The 27,855-nt window shown below is 42.1% G+C and overlaps 1 protein-coding gene across 1 annotated transcript; it reads right to left on the bottom strand.

Annotated features, from left to right (window-relative positions):
* Nucleotides 1–6,402: 6,402 nt before the first annotated feature.
* SNX18 (sorting nexin 18) lies at nucleotides 6,403–26,681 on the bottom strand. Its single transcript, XM_074570377.1, has 2 exons — nucleotides 25,007–26,681; nucleotides 6,403–6,939 (listed from the first exon to the last, which is right to left on the bottom strand). The coding sequence occupies exons 1-2, from the start codon at nucleotides 26,574–26,576 to the stop codon at nucleotides 6,686–6,688; spliced, it is 1,824 nt and encodes a 607-aa protein (XP_074426478.1). The 5' UTR covers nucleotides 26,577–26,681; the 3' UTR covers nucleotides 6,403–6,685.
* Between the last annotated feature and the right edge of the window lie 1,174 nt (nucleotides 26,682–27,855).

Genomic DNA, 27,855 nt, shown 5'->3' with positions numbered 1-27,855 from the left:
CTGCAGCTGAATAGGCAGCATGGTCCTCCATTGCTTTGACTTGACAATTAGGGTAGTCTTCTTGTCTGCAAGGTTTCTCCGAGGGAAGCAAAACAAAAGCCACCAAACGTGGTAGAACCCTGCAAGGACGGCACTGGAGGACTCCGACACTCTTTATTTCGCAAGTGGTGTTTTGCGACATTGTTTGTGTGTTTGCAACTAGACCAGAATCTGCCTCAGAAACTGAAGCTGGCGCTGTGGCTCATCTCCCTCATCACCTCCAGAAGCGCTGGGGTGATGGGTATGGTACCCTCCAGAAAGAGAGAGCGCCAGCTGAGTACCCATCAAGGTCAGAGAAGGAGCTGAATGTCTCCTACAACTCTTCCCTGAGAGCTAGTGATGGAAAAGGGAAGTGGAGCAGATACTCTTATAATATTATTTCATTACCTTTATTTTTAATGAAAGAACTGACTCTTGCTTTTTTTTTTTTTCCCCCAAAAGGAAGATCTTTAAAAAATAGCATGGGGTGTGTCAGTACCAACTGTGAGAAATACAGCCACCCTAACTCACTACAAATAAAACTTCGTACTGCCTCACCTAGCTCTTATTTTTTGTGTATGTATGTTATGCTCTTCATGTGCAGCATTATTTTGACAATAAAAACTTAGCTGTTACTACCAATTATAGGGATCAAAAGAGAAAAAAGATTGAATTAAAAACTCCTGATTTTATCTTCTCACAGAATGTTTTCACACTCCTTGGAAATGCCTTTCAAAACTAAAACCAGCAAAAAAACCCCACATGTTCCTTCCGATTCTTTATTTCAAATGATAATGTCATATACCCTAAAACAGTGGGAGTGGATTTTTATTAAACTTACAGGAAAGAGCTTTTTGACGGGTACCTTCAAAATTCTGTAGGTTAAATCCAATTGTAAATCAGCAAAGGAGGGGAATACTCTCGGCTGTACACCACTGGATTGATGGAGGAATGTAATTTCAACTTGCAGAGCCTGATATTCTTCCCAGTGGAGTCAAGCAAAAAAAATTCTCCTTGATTTCAAAGTGGAACCAAATTAAGTGTTTAGTTTAAAATGGAGTTGCTAAGCGGCCAGTTTGTCACACAGTTGGTATGGGAGACGCCTTTTAACTTTAGAAAATTAAGAGTCTTGCTGTATCTAAAAGTCATATGAATTGAAATTAACTCAGTGCATGCCTGAGCTCGGCTGTGCGCTGCATGAGTCTGAAGTATGCGGAAGTTACATTACCTGTATATATCACATAATTTATGTTTCTATGTATATATAGCATGTACTGTACTGCACTGTGTTACATTGAGAAATTACTGAAATTACAAAAGCATCATCTCAAAATTTAGGAAATGCCAGAAGTAAGTTAAACCATGTGACTAATTCAGCTTCCCAGTGAATATGCTTCAAAAATGGGTTCCAATGACATGATCGCATATGATTTTTCTGGGAAGGCCTTTCTCTTTCCATTCACTGTGAACAGTACCTGACTGAGATCCCTCTAGAGGCTTATTCTACTTTGCTGCTCTACACATGGCCCCATCCCTTATTTCCCAAATAATATTCATACCTCATCCTGAAGACTAAGTATTAATTTCCTTAGGAGAGTTTTTTTTAAAAAAAAAAAAAAAAAACAAACCTTAATAAAGCAACGTCTGAAAACACTTTATTTCAAGGAGTTTATATTTGCAACATTCCAGCAAAATGAGCTGGGTTTATTATTCCCCTTTTGCAGCTGATTACAAGTGTGCTCTGATTTGTGGTGGTCTACTTAAAGTAATGAATTCCTGATTATTTTTTTTCCAGAAAACTTTGCATTTTGTAGCATTTTCTCTATTCAAAGCAGAATGTCCATAATGTTCAGCGAAAACTATGAATGCCCAGCACTTTTTTCAGAAAAAGTCCTGGGTTTAAACTCAAGCCTACACAAAATGGAGAGCACACCCTTCATACAAATTATTTATTTTCTGTGGCTTATGTTGCAAAGAACTTGGCTGGAGGCAAGGACAGAGCCGAGTCCCCTGAGCACCACTGCAGGCTGAGGGAGACCCTTACTCGATCTTCACGCTGCCTTTCTTTCTCACTGTGCAGAGTACAACCGATGCTGCAGAATAGGTAAGGATTATACAGACAACACCCTCCCTGAAAGACCTCCGTTGACGAGGACACTGCTGTATATTCTGTACACTGAATCACGCAGGGAAGTGGTGGAAAAACAGTTATGTGACCGTGATGTGCCTTGCTATATTAGTTACACAGGCAACTTTCACTGTGAAATTTCCTTTTTTTTTTTTTTACTGAATGATCATGATTCTTTAATATAGCTTTTTTGTTGTGTGCAACTTCCTAAATAGACTGCTTCTTCCCTCCCCAAGAAAAAAACAGGTAACAGAACATACGGCTCCCTGCTGACACCCACAGCGCTGCCTCACAGAGCCTGCAAGACGGCATCTCCTTCAGCCCTGAAATGTGCTGTTCATCAACAGAGTTAAACTTTTCAACCGACATATTCAGACCTTTGACCATTGAGCAAAGAAAGTAATGTCTAATGAGAGAAACAAAATGTTGCCGTCCTCACCACCACAAGAACTTAAGGTACCCATGTTGTGCCTGCTTATTATGGCTATTTAAAATAACAGCAAGAGGACACGGAGCTTTGGAAGCCCAAGGTATAATCAGATCTGAAAGAACAGGCTTTTCTAGTCACAGGTTTTTCTGTCCTTGCCCTTGTCCTTTGTCCCCATGTGCTCCTCCCCAACTATCGCCAAGCTCCACGTTGCTGTAGCTGCCAGGCCCACGTTCAAACTTCTATTCCGGGCTGCTGCTTCTCTCCTCCCATGACCAGGCTCAAAGAGCAGCCACACCGGGACCTACCGACAGCTTCTTTATTCAGCTTCTGCTCTGTGAGGTTCAGCTCCTTCTGGATGAAGGGAAAAACAATTACAAGAAAGTCTCACTTAGCCACTGCTGGCCGAGGTTAGAACTAAGCCTGCGGGGAGCAAAAGGGGAGCTACAGAAAATTTATCTGTCAAACTTGAGCACAACAGGGCCTGGAGAAACCTTAGTTTAACTTGGAAACACTTGGAAAAATTTTCAAAGGCAGTGCAGCAGACATATCTAAGATGCAAAAGGTAATGAGTCTGCCAAATTTCAAGTCCTTGTATGGAAGAATTCAAGCTTTCCAGCAAAACTGTTTGGAGAATTTAAGAGGAGAAAACTTTTTTTTTTATTTTTATGATCTTCTTCTGAGAAATAGCTAAACAACTTTTATTTAAGTTTCCCAGAAGAATTCAGGCTGGAATAGACAACCAGCACGGTAGAGCTTAGATGGAATAGTGAAGGTCTGGCAAAATACTAAGGTACTGCAAACAGGGTCTTGTAATTCACAAAAAAGATACCTGTGCCTCAGGTGACACAGGATACCTGTGAAATTTGCAGTGTAAGCAGTTGATTAACATTTTCTAAAAACATACCAATTTTATATGCAACATATTCTTTCATTTTGAATATTTTTTTTCAGAGTTTGCTGGCGCTTGTCTTGAATGTTTCATCACCACACAATTTTCCCACTGATCTCTCTACGCTTCAAAATCAAGCGTACCATGCCATTGGATGCTGAATCTGGTATAGAGAATCTATAAAACATGCACAAGTCATAAATAGAGGCAACTGTCTGCTCTGCAAGCATCAGACAGCAAAAGGGGTAGGAAACAAAGTGACCTGATCATTTTATCAGGTTGTTAATTTCCAAATTAACCCTACAATTTGAATAAAAACATTCACACACAACTTGCTGGTGATTCTAAGTAGACATATTCCCCTGATGGGTTGATTCCATGGTTTTCAACAGATTCAGCACTTTAACAGACACCAATACCTCAGCGGATCTTCTTGCAGCTTCAAAATCAACCTCTCTAGCCCCCAACAAGTATATCAGATACTTAGTACTTGCCAATGCAAAAATTGCGATGCATCAAAAATAAATTACAGGAAGGGAATAAAACAAAGGCATTTAACATTATGCTATAGAGCTAATTTGCTTTCCTCCACATTTATTTATTTATTTAAAAGGATTCTGTTAGATTTCCTTTGATGCTTCCACAGTCCTACAGAATATCCATTCACTTTACTGCAGAGTACATTCGGATGTCAGACCACACCATCCAGTAGTCCATCAGTCATGAGTGGTCAATGTCACGCTTGTTCCAAATACAATTAAAACCGTAGTTCTTGCATAGTGCAGTAAGCATTAATGGAATCTGGACTCCCTACATCAGTTTAACTCCAACTCTATAATGCGTGAGGAAAAAAGGAAGATGCTAATAGGGGTGCAGATCTGAACCTTTCCAAACTCTCCAACAACTCAGATCCAGGATTCCAGTCAAGCTTTTTTGGTACATCAAGCTTAACCAATTAGCACCCCCACCTTCCTCCTACCCCAAAAATTCACAAATGAGAAAGTAAGGTGAAGGCCATGACAGTTTATTTGGGAAAACTGTACCTGTCTGATAATGTTGTATGTATACATATCACAGCTTAATTTCCTCCTGGACACATACATGTCATTAATACTAACCTTCTAGAATACTTCAACTGGACCAAGATCAATTTCTGAACAGGTCTTAATATATCCATGTAGAATTAATTTGATTGTAGCCTGATCTTATTACTGCAAAGACATTTAATAAAACAGTATCTGGCTTGAGCAAACATAAGCCATGGAACTCAGCTCAAACCTAGCTCATCACTATCTCACATAATTAAATGACATATAGGAAGCTGGTGTATTGCTGGGAAGAGCTGTTAGGGAAGTGATGAGTTTTGAATGTAGAACAAGACACCGTGAGGAAGATACAGAGCAAGTCAGCCCTATGACTATGGTCCTTATTTTATGGTCAACCTTGTTGTTGTTTGCAGCACTCTTTCAATAGCCTGGAAATTGAGTTTTCCTCACTGATTGTCCTTTCTTTTACAAATACTGTTTTTTTCCTCCTCATTATTCTGTATTTTACTTCTTTGGCTATGTACTAGAAGCACTGCCAAACACAACTTATGCGAAATAGCAATCTCCAAGCATTTGGGGATGAACCTTAAACCAAATCTGAAAACCAAAACTACATTCTTATATCTGTTCCTCTAAAACAGAGGTGTGGGCTTAAGCTACAGAAACTCACGATTGAGAGAAAGAACTGCACATTTCTGCTGTGCAGGTGAGGAATGATTTGTACTTAAATGTAACTGTTCCTTAACTTTCTTTTTCCAGGCTTTCATTCGTTTAAGCTATCTTTGATTAATTTAATTAAAAACAGAAAAGTAAACATTTTGCTTCCTTGGAAGGTTTTGTTATTTTTGTTTAGGAGAAAAAAAATAGGATAAATAAAACCCCTCTTTCATACTGACCTGTAAGAAGGAAACCAATCAGTAAGAAACACAGACTTCAGACTTAATTTGAGGGAAATAAGCCATAAAACTCTTTAAAAGATAGTGTTTACATATATATAAATGCACCCTGCTTGTCAAAAATATTTATACAAAAATTAAGACAATTGTTAATTCTTGAGTGTTACAAACATAAAAATGCCACCTGTTTTCCAAGTCAGTTCAGCCAAGACTTTTTTCAGGTCATTTATATTACTGAACATCCCTGAAAATTTGTGACTTAGTAAACTGATGAATCACAGTGGAGTTTCAACTCAGACAACTGGCAATGTAGGTGCAAGTCTGAAGTTAAACTGAATCAGCCACTGAACAATGAGCAGATCATTTCAAACTTAAAAAAATGTTCCAGCCACATAGCTTGCATTCAATATCCCCTTGACATAACGTCATTTTTATTAGGCTAGCTCTTCAAATTTCCACTCACAGTAATGCTGTATACTATAAAAAAAAAAAAAAAACCAAACCACACCCCTTACTGTATTATTCATTTTGGAAAGGGGATTAAGTGGTGTATTTCTCTATATGTGCTTAACGTCCTAGTACATGTAACAAGTAGTCTCCATTTTCAGTGAAAGTGTGAAAAGATTTAAGCTCTCCTTTTTAAGCCAACATTTGTCGTAAGACAGTACTTGCTGTGCAAACTGGATGGCAGCTGATTTTTTTCCAGTCAATGTGAGGTTTCACAATCAGTTCCTGTCATAGGCATCAACCCTTCATTCATTCAATCATAAAAATGTGACTTACTAGAAAAGGAAAAATAGAGTCTAAAGGCACAGAATCACATAGCTGCTCTAGTAGGAGTCTGTAAACAGAGAATCATTTGAATTTAGGAAATCCAACTCTAGGAAAGTAAAAAGGCATCTGAAGCAGGCTTTTATCTAGCCAGCTTCCTTAAAGACCCAAAGGGTTTTGAGGTCTACAAAGTATGCACTAAAATACCATATTTCAAAAAGCAATAAGGCAAATAGTATACTTATTATTTCAAAAAAATTACAATGGTAGTGTAGGCATACACAGTATAACTTAGTTACAATGCGTGGTACTGTTTCTACTACATAGCCCTATAACTGTTTCCTTTCTACATAATCGGAGATTAAACCAGGGTTCCAGGTGAACACAAAACCATCCTTGTACCACCGTCTACCACTGGCAACAGCTCTTCAGCAGCAGCAGCAGCGTCTGCTCTGCCGCCTGGGTCACCTCCATGCTGAGGGAAGTCCGCAAATCAAAGTTCAGAGATTAAACACTGTCATACTTGTGAAGAGCCTCTTCTAGCTTTTGTGTCACTTTTTGAAAAAAGAGTATTTGCTGTTGCAAGAAATGCTGCATCTGTGATTTGAAGTCCCTCACACGGATTTTGTGGAAATGATTAATTTCTGCTAGGGTGGCAAAAGAAATAATGTTACAGCGTTCTTGAATGCCCTCAGCTTTTTGGAGCTCCATCTTCCCCTCTTCCACATGCCGCTTACTCTCCTTAACTTTGGTAAGGGCTCCTGTGTAAAGAACAAAACAAAACAGTTGAACTGTGAGGACAATGTAGACTCAACCACTGTACTTTAACAAGCGATTTAATAACAACAAGGATTTGCATAAGGCTTATTCTAAATGTATTTCTATGTGTGCGCATACATATATATATATACACGAATGAAAAGGAATAAAAGCTTTTTCATATTAAAAAAAATCACAGAACAGTGAACCTTGTTTAAAAAAGCGTGCTTTTTTAAGGCTCTAGCTTGCAAAAGTTCATAAAACATACCTATTTCACATCTTAAAAACCATATGGTGTCCTTCACTGATTAATACACCAGTAGTGGGAAAACCTGAAAGCACTAGAAAACTAGTCAGATCAATTTAAGCCTACATAAACACCAGAAAAATAACCTCATTAAGAAATTGGACTTTGTGAAACATCACTTTTCCAAATCTTTGTGAAACATCAAAAGGAGATCTGAATACACAACATCTTGCCAATATACCACTCTTCCTTTACACTACGGACACCCCAGTATTAATTTTTGACTACTAGAGAATCTAAAAGTTTATTTCAAAGTTGCAGATGTCCAGGTAGACCTAACACAGTCTTGTAAGAGCTAGAAATAAAACAGAACAAAAGAACTGACCGTCCTCCTTCTCCAAACAGCTAATTAAAGCACACACATCCTACAAAACCAAAGTTACCACCCAAAACAGACCTACCCAAAGCAGACTCCTATAATGACAGAGTACCAAGGTATGTTTAAGACATTCTTTTTCTTGGACTTGATTTCCCATAGAGTTACTTCTTTGCCATAAACATTACGTACATATTTCATTCACGTAACTCAAACCGATCAGACCAATACAGCTTTTATCTTCTCAGAAGAGAATGACAGGACATTTTTCACATTATGATCAAGCGTAAGTTACTTGTTCCTTTGACTATTTGTAATGTCTTAACTCATTCTCCTTTCAGATGACACTTCTTACCATACATGTGACTACAGTTCACTGACAGGACTCCCTTTACATTGCCCTGCAGAAGTGCTTTTCTGTGCTCCCTGCAGTGACATGAGCCAGCAAGCTAACAGAGAAACCTCTCTGCCTATATATTGCAGGGGGACAAGCTCCACTCTGTCTGCTGGGGAAGCAGGTTTGTCTTCTCATCAGCCTGAATCCACTCATGTAGTAAACACGGTTAAACACTGAAAACGCAGTTCATCATCGGTAATAATATCTTCCGTGCTTTCCTTCCTGTGCCTTGTTTAACAAGCCATTTTGAACGTGCCTCCTCCAGCGCCCTGACACATCTCTGCAATTCAGATCTGGAGCACGACCTTGTGTGCAGCTGCATCTGGCTTTGCCGCACGCACAGTGGGTTAGGAGGACACGGAGGGAGCACAGCTGTTCCTCACCCCGTTTCCTTCATGCGCTTCTCCTGTTCCCCTGCCTGATGCGGCTCATCCCCTGCCCGCTGTGGCTCATCCCCTCCCCACCTCCAACACCTCCCGCACCAGGCAGTCGGGAGAACGGAAGGTCAAGGTACGCTCTTACCAGAAGCAAGTTAAAATACCAGATGATTTGTCAGTCTTGGGGAAAAAAAAGTGTGTTGTGTTTTTTAAATTAAATGGGGGTTCTGTGTTGCATTATAAATAAAATCTGGAATTGTTAGAATCAGAGAAGCATGTGTGACTTTTCCATTCAACTTCTAAGAACTTGTTAAATGTTGTGGGGGGTGGTTTTAATTGCAAACACTCTGAAAATACTTTCTCTGTTATCTGTACTTCTCTACTCTTAAAATCATATTTTTCTGCTTAATTTGCATCTAGGCTGTGCATCTCCTCTCTGCAGCCCTGGTATGAGCTCTCAGTCACCAGTATAGAATCACAGAATGGTTTGGGTTGGAACGGATCTTAAAGATCTTCTAGTTCCAACCCCCCTGCCCTGGGCAGGGACACCTCCCACTAGACCAGGCTGCTCAAAGCCCCATCCAGCCTGGCCTTGAACACCTCCAGGGATGGGGCATCCACAACTTCTCTGGGCAACCTGTTCCAGTGCCTCACCACCCCCGCAGTAAAGAATTTCTTCCTAATGTCTAATCTAAATTTCCTCTCTTTCAGTTTAAAACTGTTACCCCTTGTCATGTCACTACACTCCCTCATAAAGAGTCCCTCCCCATCTTTAAGTACTGGAAGGCTGCTATAAAGTCTCCCTGGAGCCTGCTCTTCTCCAGGCTGAAAGAGAAAAGAAATTCCCCTCCAGTGTGACATACTTGCAGAACAACCATACAAAGATTTTCCTTTTCCTTTTTAAACTGTGGCAGAGAGGTTCTTAACATGGTAAGCATAGACCGCAGGCTGCAGGGTCGAGGATGTTGGTATTCGAGTGGCAGAGGGGACGCTCTGAAGCTAGTGTGCTGAAGAGCTGCCCAGGGGCCAAGGGCAGTGGCTTTCCTTGGGGCTGCAAGGTGGTGGCAGGGACGGGTTCCACACCATCCCGGTCCCCACAGCCTGCCAGCATGATGTCTAAAAGCTTGGCACCGGCTGCTACAGCTCATTGACTTCATCATCTCCAGCCTGGCCCAAAAAAACACCACCGAAAAATCTTTTCCACATGCAGTGGTGCCAGCAGTGGGACCATGCCAGGAGATCTGCATTTTCTCCTCTGAGGAATGAGGAATCTGCAAGCTAGGACACAATCTAAAACATATGTAATACCCTCTTCTGCAAAAAGGATGCTTTTTTCAACAAACAGAACCAGGCGTAGCAGAAATCTTCTCTGCATTTTGTGGGCATGGCAGGATTCCATGCACGGCTGTGAAAAACTGAAATTTGGGACTTACTGGAAGCCAGATGGAGCTGGTTAAATAAACATGACAGCTCTTCAGTTGTGATGTGGGAAACAGCATTAGATGTTATTTCTAGAATGACCAAACTGGAGGAAAAATATTGAAAAATACTGAAATTTATGGCATCAGCAGCTGAAAGCATAACTAAGTTCTGGAACACATATAATCTTCAAATTATTTTACATCAATAAAAACCATACATTAGCAAACACTACATCCCTCCAGATTAGACACATTACACATTATGCATTTTTGCCATTAAAAAAGAAAGGAAGATTTATAATTAAGGAAAGGAATCCAAAGGGAAAACTTACAACCTTTAACACTGCTCTCTTAATGCATATGGATTCATGCCGGTCCTATAGCGGAATTTCCTTTAAAACCTAGACAGACTGCGATACATCAGCAATATATGACAAAAGCTTATACATATGCTTAAGTACAAGCTTGCTTGGTTTTTTGAGTGCCTTTAAATGACGTGTTGGATTATTAGTAAAACAATTAATCTTAAAATAACTTAATAGAGACAATATTTTAACTTATTTTAGGACAACCAAAGAACTTTCCCCAAACACACAGAAAAAAAAGCCCATGTTCTTTATTTTATTTTATTTGTTCTAAAATGCCACTTTTAATTTGTTCAGCATCTACTGAAGTTTGCGAGACTTAGTTTAGTAACTCTTAGAAAAAAGTGTTGGTAGTTTGCATGGCTTTGCAGGCAGCTTTACTAACAACAACGTATCACATCTCATCCCAAATTTTCTCCAGACACTTCTCCATAGCCTACAGCCCTTGTATTCTAATCTACATGAGCAAAACTCTGAGCACGAGCAGAGATTCATTCGTGTTGAGGGTCCAATGATCCACGCAGGTTTCTGATGGTGAAAGCGGGGAGGAGGACAGGGTGAGGGAATTCGGGAGCAGAGAGCAGACCCTTCTGCGCAACCCTGTGTGAAAACAGGGGTCTTGCTCAGAAATGTAGGGGACAGGTCCCATGGTAAACCCTAGTGCCTCCCTATGCAACTCCTAACCCATCTCACCCCAGGCTGTTCACCATGAACTCCCCCCACCTCCATCCTCACCAGTCTATACATTGCCCTCAGCACCTAATCCAGCATCTCCCAGCTCTTGCTGCCACCCGCCCAGGCTGCTGAGGCTGAGCATGCCTTCTCCAGTCAAAGTACATCTCCTGGTTTCTGAATTTGAACAATCCAAAAAAAGCAAGACACATTTAAAAACCAAAAGCAGAATTATGGCAGCCCTAGAAAAGGCTAACACACATTTTAGGGAAAAGAAACAGAAGGAGCCACATCCTAATGCACATTAGCTCAGGGAAACCTCCTGGTGAATACATGTCTGGGATAAATATCCGCCAATGCACTGCTCCCAGAGGGATGCAATACATAAAAATAAATGCTTGGGCTTTTTTTAGCTCCAGCTCTACAGGTTCTGTAAAGTCTTGCCCATGTCTTTAAAGCTTCTGGTCCGATGAAAAGACCTTCTGTCAGGAGATCATGTTCCAGTGATCAGAACTAGCTTTCAAACAGTGAAGAGGGTCTGGATCAAAAATGCTGTAAAAAGCTGTGCTGCATCTATTTCTGTTCTTAAAAGTAGGGAAAAGCAGAGGTGAATGCTGACATTAAACAGATAGTGGTCCTCACTGAATGCTGCTAAGAGCTTAAGAGAAACTTGGAGGTGTCAGTACTTGTTTTGAAGTATGAGATTAGACAACACAATATAAACATATTTAACAAGGGACATTTATAGTAATGTGCTAGCAACCAAGAAGACAGGGACAACATAAAATTCCCGCTAGAAATAAATACTTCCAAGATGTAAAGCACACAATACAAACAGCAACTCAAATAGGTACTGAGGAGTTACCAGGAAAAAAAGAAGTGTACAGAGCCAGTAAGCTGCCCATGCAAACATGAGGTTGCAATGAGCCAGGAAGAGTCATATACTGAAAGAGACATATACATATACATATTCAGGAAAATTAAATTAAAAAAAGAATTCCTGAACCTGACAGCACTCAGGTTTGGGTCAAACAATATATTTTCACATCACCTGCAGTTTTATTACACTAACAAATGCTTTGAGAATGTGTGAAGAGTCAACTAAGAGTGGGTTTGAATCTGTACTTGAAATTGTACTCACTCTCCCTCCACACCTTAAGTCTGCATATATACACATACAGCCATGCTGATGCATGTGTCTCCAAGCTCTTCAATGGCATGGTATGATCAGTCTACCAGCAGCCAGCCCTACAATTGTTCTTCACACTTAGTATACATGACACAAGTCCAAGTTGCAGCCTACAATGTGACCACAAGGCAAAAGTTCTGGGGGTCTGTTCACGCAGACTGCAATAAAGACTGGTCTTCACACAACTCCTTTGAGTGAAGTCTCACCTGAAGCCAGGTCTGCCCTGCGCCCACTAGCATGGGTGATCAGAAGCCAAAGAGCAGTACCTGAAAAGGGTGTACCATCTTCCCACTCCTCTATTTCCTCCTCTTCTCAAAGCACCTGAACTTCAGCTTTTGAGTACTGTATACAGCAGTCACGAGTGAAATGTCAGCTGTGCCTGAAGCCACTAATCCAAACCAAGACAATCTAAGAGAAAGGGAATTCTTTGGGGCAGGAGCCTTTTTTGCTCTGTATTTGCACAGTGCTTAATGCAGCGGACATCTGTTTCATGGATGGGCTTGCACAATTTTTAAAAAACACAAGCAGTAATTCCTGACGCTGTTTCGTAACGGTATGACTATTTCTGAAAAATAATTGCTGTAGCAGCAATGATTTAACTGCATACAGTTAACTGCATATGGGAAGAAACACAAAGAAGCGTCAGCTCAACCTTGCTAGAATACAGCACTAGAAGCAGTGGTAAGTACCTGCTGAAATCAGGGAGGTCTGCAATTCACAGTCACTCTCAGGAACGTGTATCATCCATTGTCACCAATATATCAACGTCTTCAGTATCTCGCTCCAACATACTGAACGTAAAAACTCACCCAGCTTGTAGGAGTCAATAAGTTAATTTTTTAGATGCTGCAAGTGTAGTGGCTTTACCACTGCAGTTATTAAAATATTTCTTTCCCTTCAGTAATGAATTATGCTAAAACAGAGCAAATAGATTTCTTTCACTAGTAGTGAAATAACAGTTTATATATATGTCAGTTATGATTAATACAGCACTCTTTTTTGCAGCAAATACCCATGTTCTTGTTACTCTACTTTTCACCCTGCATGAAAGAATTACTGCAAAAGAACTGCAACGGGAATGAAAGCAGACACAGGAGACAAAGAAGGTAGTCCTGTGGTTCTTGATAACTTACAAAGAATGTTTTTTTCTGAAACACATTTTTAATGGAGCTGGGGGAGGGAGCGTGAAGCAGTGAGCTGGGTGCCAGCCCAACAGCACGTGCTGCTCCTCACATGATGGCTCTTCACCTTTCCCCGGCCACGCCGGCAGTGCTGGGAGGGAGGCGAGCGCGGGCCAGCACACCGCTGGGGCTGCTGGTCGTGCTGCAGGTGAGCAGCAGTAGCCGCTCCCAGGGATGGAAATAGGGCACCTGGCCACCAACTCCTCAGCCACAAACCTGTACTTATTCTATTTGTAGACGCTATTCGTAAATGATGCTGAAAAGAATGACAGCTGTAAAAACGGCATAACGGAACAAACCCTGAGGAGAGTGATCGTTCTGGCCTTAACATCAGTGGTAACTGTGGCAAAACCAAAGAGTGCCAGATTCTTGACCACTGCCTTTGAGAAGTGGCCAACAGGCTTCGGTGCGACAGCAAGACCTTGTGTCAAAGTCCAAAGGCTCCTCTGAGACGTGGCTTCCTCATGGGGAGGGACAGCTAGGGTCAGAAAACACTGAGATCTTCAAAGAAAATTGCAAGTTTGGCAAAGAAAATCTCTCAGCGGTTGTACCTCAGAAATCCTGTGAAAATAAAATGACCTGTGCAAGAAACATTTTTTCTTCTTTCTGCTACCAGTAAGCTATGAAATAAAATTTGGTGAATTACTTACTAAAAAGTAAAACAACTTACATTTCCACAACATTCAGCTGCCCATCATATTAAATGATCTAACAGTAGGCGTGATGTGTCCTTCAAAGCAGCCTGTTGAAGGCAGAGCTCCGAACTAGTCTAACAACTCCCTTTGCTTTACTTTTATTAGAAGACACTGTTCTAATATGAGACACTACCTCTGAAAGGAAGGAAGAACACAATATGTTCATTGTGTTGCTTTCATCGAAGGATGCAAAAACAGAAAATGCAACTAGAAATAAAGTTTCTTTTTCCTTACCTAATGATGAGATTATTGAACTACAGCTCTTTGCTTAAAGATTTGAACAGGCAAAACCTGGGTAGCCCACAGGCATGTAGCATAGTTTTGATTTACCCTCCTTTTGAAAGAAACAACTGTGGAGGAAACAACATTATCCCTAATCCAGCAGACGGCTGCCAGAACAAGACATGGCCACCCCATTTACACCAGATCTGGCAGAGATGTTGTTACGGGATGACTCAAATGACTAATCCAATAAAAAACTGGATTTGGCCTGGAGGGCTGGGAGACTGTGGCTTAGTTGTATCAATGGCTTAGCTATGTGATCCAGCCCAACCCGGGGCTACAGGACCATTAGCCCCAACACAAGGGAAGTCGCAAAAGCACTGCACCAGATTACACATAACCTGAAATCCTACTCCAAAAAAAGGCCCCAAACTTCCCTCTCTCAGTTCAAAGTGAAATGATGAAATTGTGTGTAGCAGAACAGAGATTTTACTACATTGATAGATTATTTGTTTAAGAATGCTCTGAGCACAGATTAGCAAAAGAAGCCTACACTAAGATTCTGCAAATTCTTTACATTTTCTGGCCCAGCTTTAGAATGGAAAGCTGAAATTAAAACCAGAAGACTCCTCCAGTAGACACTGGACTGTATAAAAGAAATGTCACAGGGAAAAAGTACCATTACAGTAATTCATGTAGGAATGACTTGCTACTTTAAAAATCTGGTTTTACAGTTTTAAACAGAAAAAGGCAAGTGATCTCCAACATCAAAGGCAAAATGATGAAGTCACTTGTTCTTTCTGAAAGAAGCAACACAATAGAGTTTTCAAAACCAGCCTTTCCAATTCGAAGATAATCTTCTCCTTAAGGGTGCAAAAATCCTATAACAACATTCTATTTCCCATAATGAAAGTTAGAAGTACAAAAATATAATATATCAAATTACAACTACTTTAGTGTTACAAGGTTTTTTGTACAGATACATGAAAATGGCTATAATGCTTTCAGAATCTGCAGACAAACAATAGTTAAAAAAAAGGTGAGGTTTATTTTTTATTATTTTGTTGCCCATTGCTCAAAAAAGCACAGAATAAAATAATGCTATCCTATAAATCTAGGCTTATATACTACAGTGCTCTGCTAACATCTAGGTTAACATTGACTGACTGCAGAATTATTAATGTCAGACAGAATTATTTGTGCTTCCAGCTACCCTGTTGCAAAGCTCATTGAAAGCTATCACCCAGAGATCCATTCTTCAGTTCAAAATGAAATCACCTTCTAATTTATACAATTCAGAGATCATGCACAACTAAAACAGTCTTGGCTAGAGATTTCAGAAACTTGATTAATATATATCAGAAACTTTAATTAATATATAACCCATTAACAATGGTGTTAGAATGCACAGCGTCAAATGTCACTCAATTTTAAAGATCTACCACAGTTAATGAATACTATACATGTCTAACTAATGTTTTTTGTTTTGTTTTGTTTTTTATTTTAAATAATGCGATATTTAAGACCTGATTAGACTCATTGTGCATAAATCTGCCAGCTGGTGTACACGCACATAGGAAGAGCATACATGGCCAATTTATTTATACAAATCTACAAGGACTGTAACATACCTGTGCGTGTTCAGGGGCTCCAAAATGCTCATGCTACTGAAAAATATTTATAGCATTGGCAATGTGCATTTCAGTTCCAGAGTCCCCCAGAGGGATCTACAAGCTTTGGCGTGCAGCCCCTTCAGCACGAACGTTCTGCTGGGCCATGCTACACTACACTGCCATGTCAGCAACAAGCCATAGCTCGCCATTGAAACAGTTGATAATACGAGGTGAGAGCAAGATGGCAAAACAAGTGAAAGAAGTGTTACAGAATTATCAGTTTCTTGCTCCTACTGCCCCACATAACCCCATTAACAAAACAAAAAAAGCTCATAGTGTTAGGTAAAAGTTTTCCATTCAAATTTGAATGCAGTGACTTTAAAACTAACGTATCTTTAGATGTGTTGTACACAGACAGTTTTTTAAGCAAACAAATGACCTTATTTCAGCTACTGAAGCATGTTTAAACTGTGTTCATAAGTAGTTCTGACTTTATAGGTACCTACAGTGATGTCTGAAAAGAGGCCTGTCAGGAATAATTTGATCTTTAAATCCAGCTAAATTGTGTATAATGCTGTCCATTACCACAAATAGTGTTTTGCACCACAGCCTGACAGACAGGCAGACACTAGGTAATGCAGATTTTGCCCAAGTCTAAGGCAGCCTGTACTTTTCGGCACTTAATGTACCATTTAAGGAATCTTCCTTTGGTATGGCTTCAGCTGACACTGCACCCTGGGGGAACAGAAAGGAGTGAAAAGTTGGTCACTAGAAACATGGTACATTTGCCCTTTAGAAAGCCAGTCTTGTTTTTCAAGGTGGATACACTTGAAAATTTAAGTGATTGCAATTCGCACAAGTATCAAGATGAAACCTGTCAGTGATTTTAAGTACTTCTTACTAGCTTACACCTAAACAGGGCATCAAACAGGGCATCCTAAAAAGATGAATCACTGTTTTTCCAGGATTTAAGTTGGTCTATTACAGTTTAGTTGTCATAGGTTCTGAAAACTAGTTTTCCCAGCTGGGATGCTAAGAACAGGCACTTATCTGTTGGAACAATGCTACAGACTCGTAACAGCTTTTGTAAATGCCCTGGTTCATAATGATGACTTCAAGACAGCAACCTAAACCAGAAATGATGCTGTGCATGCGTGATATAAATTAATTTTCAGTAAAACTGGTGCCTTAGTTTGAGCAACACAGGATTAATTTCTCTTTCAGTGATTTTGCTTTTCAGTAACGTCTCTCCTAATGCTAGGGAAAACTGCATTTTTAGAAGACTCTAGTGTCTGAATTTGTGCAAATATTTACTTTATAGCCAGCTACCATATGCGGGTTTCCAGGTCTCGGTGCTTTCTAGCCTTGCCAGGTGTGGGGATGAGGAGGAGCGAGACCCGGGCACTTGACCCAAGTGGCCAACAGGACTATTTCACACCATGAACGTCACATTCAATATAAATTAGAAAGTTTGCTGAGGTTTTTTCTCTCTTCCTTGATGACTGTGATCCTGAGAACTCCTTGCCCTGGTGCTGGACCCTGAGCCCTTCCCTTCCTCCCGAAGCCCCAGCACTTACAGTGTCCCACATTTGCTGTCCGCTGCAGGAGTGCACAGCTTCTACTTACAGAATGGGCTGGGTATGATCCTTGTGCATTTTATATTGGTGTCGGGATCAATATTGGTTCTTTAGGGTTATTAATGTTAATTTTTTAGTATTATTCTATTTAATCTTTTTATATTTCAGCCCTTGGGTTTTCTTGTTTTTTTCCCTGATTCCCCTTCTGGGGTGCAGAGTGGTCATTGGGTGATAGAATAATTGTCTAAATGACAATAAATTGTTGTGGGTTCTTCAAACCCCAACAAGTGGTTAACAGCATATGAGCAGAAATGTAACCTCTGGATCTATAGAAGACAAATATAAGTCACAGCCAAAATGGATACAAGCATCATTATATTAAACGGTAACTTATTCAAAGTTTTTGCAAGATTCATGGGATGCGAGTGGACAGGAGAAGATAGGTAACACTGCATATCAATAGCCATGTACCATTACTGAGAGAAACAAGTATAAATGCAAGTTCCACCGACTTGTTGGTGGATGTTGTTCTCTGTAAAGGCTGAAAGGAAGCAAAGACTGAGCACAATTTATGGTCGTTGCTTGTCCACTGTCCTATGCTTAGCTCCACTACTGTCCTAAGATGAGCACATACAACATGCATAGACAGTTTACATAAATTCATATGAAAAGAGTCAAGATCCAAATGAAATGCACATACTGCTCCACTTTTTCACCAGTATTCTTTAAATGGTAGAAATCTGAATGCTGCAGTATCTCTGCAAGGACAAAAAGATGTGGACTCCTTAGGAAAGTCACAGGAAAAATATGCAAGATAAACCATCATTAATGTAACCAATTAAAATATATTATATAATACAAAAGCAGAACATAGGAACATTATAATATTATGTTATATTCATAGTATACAAAAGAAATGCTGAACATTATATATTGTTATATTATGTTAAAATTGTAAATAGGTAACTTCAATAAACTACTTAATATATTACTATAATACATATTATAATATATCGAGAATATTGTAGTTTTATAAAGGGAGAACTGTCTGCCTTTTTAGGAGGAAGGGATCTGCTGTTTTGGGTTTGAGTTTGCATATAAAATTGCAAGCAGACTGAAAATGTGGTGTCATTATAACGATCTTCAGTAAAACAGATCTTTCTCCAGTATACTTCCGATTAAACAGCATAGCTATTCATGCATATAAAGATTCAGAACTGTGAACCTGAAAAAACTGGAACAGCAAGTTGCCTTTTACCATGGGACAAAATGGCAATGTAAACTCCCAATCATAGCATCAATCTGCTTTTCACATTGTTATTGAAAGAACTGCATGTAGGCATAAAAAGGGTGGTTCAGTTCATTACGATTGTAGAAGTTGTCCATCCGTGATGTGTACCTACCTACAATAAAAGGCTGAAACCACCACGATTCTTTCTGCTCTGCTACAATAATAACCTGAAGTTACAGACAAGAACTGTACAGATTGTTTGAATGTATATATTCTGTCACTGATTTCATGAGATCCCACTCCAAAATTTAAAACACACTTTTGAGTAGGTTTTTTTTTTTTTTAATTTTATTTAAATCCTCATGGCCTTCATGAAAGGTATAAACAAGTTTGTGCAGAAAGCATTTGCTATTTGTTTGCTCTAGTCTGCTGATAAGACGTGTTTTGGGGGCTCAGCCAAATGTGATTTCATTTTTTTAATTAGAATTTCCAAATTCTGTCTATTTGAACCAGGCAATTTAAAATAAGTAATGTACCAGCTGGATGAGTTTATACAGCCTGCACGCATTAGCTTGGCATTTTCACTGTTCAAACAAAGTCTAACAATGAAGTCATGGAAAGATGCTGGAAAGGCTGAAACGTGTCCTTGTTTCAAAGGTGACTTGCAAAATAAAAAAAATCGTCCAGCTTGTTTGTTTTTGATAATGTGCTCACAAATTCTTGGAAGAGCTCTGGGAGCTACTTTCCATTTTCTGTCTACCAGTTCTTGTCTTCCCTGTTTGCATGGCAGTCCTTTTAGCAAGACCTGGAGCTTCCGCAGCTGCACGAGAACCATCTTGCTATCTAGATTCTTCAAAAGCTTCTTCAACAAATGTGTATGCTGTCAGGCTAGCAGGTTTCAAAAGGTAATAGGAAAGACAAAGACATCAAGACTGAATGAATTTTGCTCCCTTAGAAAGCTAAGGTAAGAAGAGATTAGGCGGGAGTGGAAAACAAAAAAAAATAATCATACTTTAAAAAAGACCCACACATCTTTTAGACAGACAGTGCAGAGAAGTCTGGGTTTTTTTCTCTTTCTGTTTCATCTTCTTCAAGTAAGGCTATTGCTCAATTTTAGTCTTGTTTATTGTTGTCCTCTCATTTTACACACAACAAGGAAGCTATACAGGTTCTAAATGTGAAGATTCTTTCACGTTTTAGCCATCTGAAAGTCTCTGTTTCCTTCAGGTTACCTTCAAATACTGGGAGGCAACACTGGGTGATTCAGCAGCAAGCAGGCAATGATACATCATCGCTGTAATAGCAATGGGGAGGCTGACCGAGCAAAAAATACAACAATACTGGAGCAACACATCCTTTCTCATCAAAGTGCTTAAACAGATGAAACATAGGTACCCATCTCTTTTTACTGTTGGAAGGTCATCTGGCTAGGATTACATGCCTAGCTGTTAGCCAGTAGCTACCTGAGTTGAACCCCATGCAATGTGTATGTATCTGAAGGATGCCAGGAGCATGGGGGTAAGGTAAAGGAAAAACAGGGATGGGAAAACCATCTCAGCACAACAAATTTAAGAGGTCAGAAAGTAAGCAAGAGAGAAAAGCACTGCTTTTACACTGTGATATAAAATTTTAGGTGTGAATTTTGACCAATCTGATTTATTCGTGAACACACATACCCCTCCTTCCCCCTGCAAAAAAAAACACTGCTGAAAATGTTAGAGAGTTCCAGGTTTCAGTACTGTTTGGGTTATTCTGATGCTTGAAATTTTGATGCATTTCCAGATGGAATGTTTCTTTGCCCATAATTTTGTAAGATATTCTAAAAACACACCCAGCACATTCTTTAAAGCCAATGTCTAGAATTAAGTTTGCTTCAGGTAAATTAGACCATTTGCCTTACTTTACTTTTCACAAACAGTGATCAAGAAGCAAAAAGGTCATTCTGGTTTATATTTTTTTTTTTAACTAATTCTCTTAAATCTTGGCATGCAGAGGAAACAAATTGCTGCCTACATCTTTGAAAACATTTAGACCACCTTCTCAAACCTGTTTTGCAAAAATGATAACCAAAGGTTTGGCTAGTGTTAACATCATAATGTTAAGAGAAAGGAGGAACCTGGAAAGCAGAGATAAAACAGCAAGTTAGTATTTCTTCCACTTTCAGGAATCACAAGAGGCCAATTATAGTAATTCCTCTGACAAAACTTGAAAGAAAGAAATCCTAAACCCCATAACTTCTCTACTCTCACTAAGCAAATATGAAGACAAGATAGCCAGACAAGCATGAGCTAGAGTACTAGCACACTCTATCTCAAATTCTCACATGTGCATAAATTTTCTGAATATGAACTTGCATGGGCCTGCAGTAAGCATTTATGTTGAAGATTATTAAAGTCAAAAGATCTCATCAGTTGAGTAAAGCTCTAGAAATTAATACTTAGGAATTATTTTGCCAAGAATGCTGAGGGAATTTCCACAAGCAGACCCTAAAAACACAGAAAAGAAGGCATTATCCATTACAAATGAAGTCAGGAGACCGCCTTTCTTCTCAAAATTAAAGAAAATTAACCTGGTATTTCTTGAAAGATACACCAGTTCTGCAAAAGAAAATTACAAAAGTGCAGCTTAGTTTTTGAGCCTACTGAACTTAATATTCCTCTTCTACAAATGTTTTGCCGGAGGCTAAAGAAAAGTGAGTACAAGTTTATCTGTCTAACTTATTTGGATCATCCACTCCAAAAAGCACAGGTATGCACAGGAATACTTCCATGGAAGCACTTTAGAAGCATTTATCCATGGGAGGTTGAGGACTAGATTCATACAAGTATTTGGGTGCTTAGATGGTTGAAACACCACTCTGCCATCATCTACCCCTACAGGTGCCAGTTTTCCCCTGCATAGTTTTCCAAATAAAACCTATGAAACAAGTAGTTTGTGTGGGATGTATGCCTTGGGGCTGATATGCTCTGTGCCAGTCTCAGCGGGACTCTGAAACCAAGCATTTCCAGATGGAAACATGAGGTTTCCAACTCGGCGTGTTCTTTACTGTAGGGCTCAATCCAACGAATCTTCGGATCTGGACTGGAGCACACATGAAACCAGGTAAGGTCTCTCACAAAGCACTGACAAGTTGATCCTCAACTGGCATGTCGGACAGAAAAGTTCAAATCCTTCCTCTGTCTCTTCTGGAGCAAGAACTTTGACTCTTCCTTCCCTTACAGAAAATTCCTTAAACACTGGGTGCTCAAGATGAAGGAGGCAGAGGGAAAGGAATTTTTTTAAATCTCCTACTGAAGCTATTGCTATGTCATAAAATACTTACAATATTACTAAGAAAATAAACAGTTTGAAAATATTCCCCCAGTCCATTTGTTCACACATTTTACACAAGTGACCAAAATGCCAATCCCTTTCTGCACACTTCAGGTCACGTATGATGTCCTCAACACAGGAGGCAGAAAGACCCTGACCTCAGAGCAATTAAAAGCACAACAGTTAACACATTTTCCTGCTGATATGCAGACAAAGCAACAGTGGGGATTACATGGCTTTGGTTCATAATTCTAAGCAAAAAGACAAAACCCAAAGAGACAGGAAATTTTGGTCTCTGACTTACAGATTCTCTGTCCTTCTTTTTGCAGAAGTTGCAGAAAAGATTAAAAAACCCCAGACACGCAGACTTCTCAGTCCACACCACAAAACACACTTCCAGATCACATTCAGCAGCTGTTCAAACTACCTGCAGTAGAGCAAACCCATAACAGGACAATGCAGTTGAACACCCTACCCCCAAACATGGGCATGTTTTAGGCACAGCTGCCTTTATTTTTCAGTCCTTCCCAGGTCTAGGGGAATACAGAAATGGAATCTAGGAAAGGTCTTGGGTTTTATCCCAAGTGGACAATATATTTGCATGATGTAGAAAACAAAGGATAAGCACTTCTAACTTCAGAGTTCAACTTTTTAACAGCACAGCCATCAATCACGCTGCTGTTTCTACCCCTTCTAAGGGCACCTGGGGGTCATTTTACTGCACAAAGAAGTTGTACACTAGAAAATAAAACACTTAAACAGAGACACATCAGCTCTATTTTTCAGATGATCTATTATCACCAACAGATATCTGTTTAGTCTATACAGACAATAATAATTCTCAAAATTGGCAACTATCCCAGATAGTAAATTTAAAAGAAAGCTCTTATGTTCTAAGAACACCAAACAGTTAATATTTTAATCTGAAGTTTACAATTTGGAATTGTGAAGTTATACCTTGTTTCAAGTAACTCTTAAGAGTAATAAAACAGCATTATACTGGGTGTAAAAAAACATCTGCCTCTCAGTTGTCCTCCAGTTTGCTCGTTTTGTAACAGGAACAAGAACAACAAATGCGTAACCCGGTTCTAACCATGTTCCTGTCATGAACATGGATGCTCAAGCGACCAGCCTCTCAAGCCCATGCCATTTTCTGATGGCAAGTATGTACCAGGGATAGTGCTTTGCTGAAGGCACAGAGGTGCTGGAGCATTATTAACACCTGCACACAGAGCAGCTGCACGTTTCTCCAGCCAGCTCCAGGACAGTGCTCTGGCACAAAATCAACTCTACCTACATCATGCTCATGCACTGCTCTAGCGGAAGCTCATTTAGACCTTGTGCCGGTTCAGCAAGGTAAACCTCACCAGTAAGTGCAAATTCAAACAGAACTATAAAAGAAACAGGGTCGAGTCAAGTACATATGTTGTTATTCCCAATCCTCTCTTGAAAGTCTCATCTCCAAAAATACTGCAGTGAAGAACCCTATATAGCCTTAAGGCTTGAGGATGTGTTATTTAAGTAGTATATATATTCTGCTGTTTTTTTCCACCTACTAAAAAAAATCTTTCCCTTAATTTTTTTTTTCCAGAAGCCTACAGATAATCCTATTATTAGTTTACAACTCACTTTAAAATGCTCTACTCCCAAACATGAGGCATTGCCAAGGCCACCCTTCTCTCCAAATTTAAAATATTTGAAAGCTGTTATCAGAACACAATGCCACAGCAGCTAGCAAAAGAACTCCTCTAAGGTTAGACTGCACACTTCCCTTTTCTCTTCAAAATAGTATTAAGACTGCTTAAGTTTCCACGCACAATTTTCAAGATTCAACAGGAGAACTGAAATCTGATGCATGCAATTTTTATGAAAAGCTCACTTTCTTACATCACAACTAATTGTGCACTTCAGACCAACTCCATTTCCTCAGATTTTCCCAGCAATAATGCATACCTCCTGGAAGCCTGCCTTTTCGATCTGTTGAAAAAACTCCTCTGACTCTCTCATCATCAAACTCAAGGTACTGTTCCAGATGCAAAAAACCCTGGAAATGTCACATAAGGGAAAAAGACTGATTCCCCGTGACTGACAATTCAAGCTCTGCCTCTTGGGATGCAGAACACTGCTTATTAATCTCTAAAGCAATTTTCAATAAAGCTCATGCATTTTCTGAGGTAACTGTTACACACATCCATTTTGCAGCGCAAATGTGATGTTTTCTTGGTCTTTTTTACACCTCCAATCCTCACACCCCCCTGACCTTTGAGCTGAAAATTACAAGTAAGGAATATAATAGCAAAAAGAATGAATGATGGGCTGGTCTTCTCACAATGGTGAAGAATATATGAATATCATTCATTTCACAGGAGGGAAATCATCTATACATATATAGTGCTACAAACTTTTATTTATCTGAATGAGCATCGCTAGTTAAATAGCAAATGATTCTTTCATTTTTGGACTTTCTTTCTCTCTGACAGCTAAGAAGGCTCCAAACAGCAACCTGAACCTGAGAAGCCTGTTTCAGCTAGAAAGATGCTGAAAGCCTAACAGGTGAGCAACACCTTTTTATGATAATAAGGGCAAAGGACGAACAACTCCAACTAAGAACACCATGGCAGACGACTATTCTTACAAAGGCAGCAAGAGAGTTTCATGAATGGCTGAACTGAGATGCCCCAGCAGCTTTAAACATTTAATCTGTCTGACACTGCAAAAGGCACTCACCGCCCTGCACACCTCAAACCAGGCGGTCAGTCAGAGGAGTACCTGTATCTTCAGACTACTTCATATTTATTATCGACTGGATCAGAGATTTAAGGTACCTAACGTACATCAAAGAGTAATAGATGTTTTCATACCACCTGATCTCCAGGGTTTGTAAACAAGACCATTAATCTTTAATGTACCAGCAGCACAGGCAGATGTGGTTTCTTTCAGAGTTACGCTGCCAAACACAGCAACCTCTGACCAGTAAAATTCCCAACTATGTCTAGACCTTTGGCACAGAATGAAAACTGTCACTGATGTGTTTTTTGTATTTTAGCAACAGTTTACCTGAGTAAACACAGAAAGATTAAACCCAAGGCCAGCAAGCCAGACGCACAGCAAATTTAGCCCCTAGTCCCTACATCTGTGTGCATGCCACTGATACATAAAACTTCATCGTTTCAGAAAGCACGTAAGGGTGTTACCTTTCTGGACGTGGATGATGTCTGGAAAGTTGGCCAGATGCCCCTGATACAGCGCTAACAAATCCATCACAGGATCTAGGTCCTGCCGGGGCTGATCCGCAAAGAGGTCCCCGATGGCGTCGTAGGCTTCTGCAGTGAAGGCTATGGCTTGGTTGAGGCCAGCTGAAAAGGCCTGCTGGTCCAGCTCAAACGCCTGACTGAGGCACTTGAAGGAGTGCCCCACCTTCTGGTATTCCTTCTTGAAACCAGTGACTTGTTTGCGGGCAAACTCATTGGCCGTGTGATTAAGCTGCAGGGCGCTCTCATCCATCTTCTTTGTGAAGGCTTTGAAGCCATCCACCTGGCTTTCCACCTCCTGCAAGTCCAGGCTGGCCCCAGGGCCTGTGGGGACACTGATGGTCAGGAAAAAGTTGGCACCCACCATCTCATCCTTCTCAGCCTTGCGCTTGCCTTGTTTCCAGGCCTTCTCATCCGTGCTGGGACATGTGAGGAAGTGCTGGAAGGCATCGCACTGAGCCAGCACAGGGTGGCTGCACATGTGGTCCATCCACCAGGCCAGGCCTTTGCGACGTTTGGAGATGAAGTCCTCCTCAAAACGGCCGGTGGCCTGCTTCTCTGGCAAGTGAGGCACGGAGATGACGGGGAACTTCTCGGCCAGCCGCCCATAGAGCCAGTCAAAGTGCTTGTAGCGGCGGTGCACCTGCTGCCCGGTGTGGCTGGGCACCAGCTTGTAGGCGATGTAGCTCTTCATGCCCTTGAACTTGGTCTGCTTGGTGGGGTCCTCGATGGAGCACTGGAAGGGGTAGGGGTTCTCCTGCCACTCGGGACCCTGGGGTCCCAGCACCACGCACAGCTTGTCCCCATCCTTCACGAAGCCTGATGCCTCGCCCAGCACAAAGGCCTCCCCGCCAGACTTGACGAAGGTGGAGAAGCGGTTGAGGTTGCGGCTCACTGTGGCCGAGCTCTTGGCTCCGCCGCCACCGCCGGTGCCAGGCGGGTGTGGGTGTCCGGCCGGGTGGCCACTGCGGGAGCCCAGGGAGAGCTCGGAGCGGGTGGACAGTCGGTAGCGGCCGGAGGCCCCGCCGCCCGCCGCCTCGTAGTCGGGGTAGGAGCTGCTCAGGGCGCCCGGCTCATCGGCCACGGTGGAGCTGTCGTCCCAGTCGTCGTCCCAGTCGTCATCGCTGCCCTGGCTGGGCTGGTAGGAGCCGCCGTAGGGCGCCGGCGGGAAGGGGAAGCCGGCGGCGGGGGGCAGCGGGAAGGGCTCGGGCGCCGCCGCCGGCGGGGGCTGCTGAGCCGCCGGCTTGAAGGCGGCGGGGGGCGGCAGCGGCTCGAAGCCGCCGGCGGGGAGGTTGGCGTAGCGGGCGGGCGGCGGCGGCTCGGCGGCGGGGGCGCGGATCACCTGCACGTAGGAGGCCGGGAAGAGGCCGCGGTCGCCGCGGCTGTTGACGCCCTCCAGCCAGCCCTCGATGTCCTGCTCGCTGCAGAGGCTCAGCACCTCGTGCTCCCGCAGCGAGATCTCCCCCGGGTTCTCCGACCTGAAGTCGTACAGCGCCCGGGCCCGCAGCGCCATGGCCACCGCCGCCTCCCACCCCCACCGCCGGGGGCTCCCCGCCGCCGCGGGGCCGCCGCCCCTCACCCGCCCCTCTGCCTCCGCGCCCCGCCGGCGGGCCCGCTGCGGCGGCGGCCGGCTCCCCGGGGCTCCACTGCGCTGTGCTGCGGCTCGGGCCGGCTCCGAGTCCCGGCTTCACCCCGTCGGGCGAGGCGGGGCGCGGGGGCCGGGCCGGCGGCCGTCCCACGTCGCCAGTTTCGCTAATCCAGAGCCGAGAGGCAGGGCGGAGGAGCCGAGCACAGAGCGGCCGCCCCCATCGATGGGCCCGGCCGTGCCCGCCCCTCCCCTTCCTCCCCTCCCCGCCCGCCCCCTGGCGACCGAGCGGCCGCGGGGCTCCGCCGGGCCGGGGCTGGTGGGCTGCCCCGTGCGGAGGGCTGGCTGGTGTCTTAGGGATCTGCCGGGTTCCCGCCACTCAAAGACCTAGCGGTTTCCTCCCCCACACCCCAAAAGGTGTTTCGGAGCTTCCCCGGGTCCGGCCGCGGAGCTTCCGCGCCTTCGCGGTGCCGGGTCCTCCCCCCGGCATCGCCCAGGTGCTGCGGGGTGGGGGCGAGAGTGAGGGTGCACCTCCGGGTTCTCCTACAGCTCCTTCTTCCTTACAAAGAAAAGTAAGGTTAGAGGTAGGGAAAAGTGCATTTTGGTCGCGCATAATATGCATTTTACCCCTATGGAAAATTACAGTCATGCTGCCGATGTTGGATTTCTGTGGAACAGCCTCAATCCCATCCTGGTGCTTTTTTCCCCACCCTGGTCGTTTCCCCTCATAACTCCTGTGGCACCTGGTCCTGTGTGGTCTAATCCCATGGATCCCATCCCATAAATCACCTTTGAGCTCTCTTTGGATCCCTGGATACAAATTTCTCTCAAGATCTTTACCTGTTCACAAACAATTAGAAAAAGTTCTCTGGAGGAGGTGTGCCTGTTTGGTCTGCAGTCCTTCGTGCTTTCCCATCAGCGTACTGCCAGATACACAGTTCTTGCTCATTTCTCTGGTGTAGTTCAAAGTGTATGTTGCTTCTCAAAGGTCTTTGTGACAAATAATTTGCCTTCATCTGGGCATAGGTGGAATTACCTGCGATTCAGACCACTGCTTGCTTTCATTACTGTTGTTAGTGCTTGACACCTGGGGTTTGCTGCTGTTCACTTTTTTCTTCTGACCTTCACTTTCCCAATGTTATTGCACATATTATCACAGCGCTTTTCTGTTACTGTTGGTTGGCTTGTGTACTTAACACTTTTTAAT

The sequence above is a fragment of the Larus michahellis genome, chromosome Z (genome assembly GCF_964199755.1).
Source record: "Larus michahellis chromosome Z, bLarMic1.1, whole genome shotgun sequence".
NCBI lineage: Eukaryota > Metazoa > Chordata > Aves > Charadriiformes > Laridae > Larus > Larus michahellis.
This window is presented reverse-complemented; position numbering and strand designations above follow the sequence as displayed.

Excerpts from the sequence above, each read along its gene's own strand:
- SNX18 (XM_074570377.1), bottom strand. The coding sequence starts at position 26,576 with ATGGCGCTGCGGGCCCGGGCGCTGTACGACTTCAGGTCGGAGAACCCG. Across the intron at positions 6,940-25,006 it reads CATCATCCACGTCCAGAAAG|GAGCCCTTACCAAAGTTAAG; the intron begins GTAACACCCTTA and ends TTCTTTACACAG.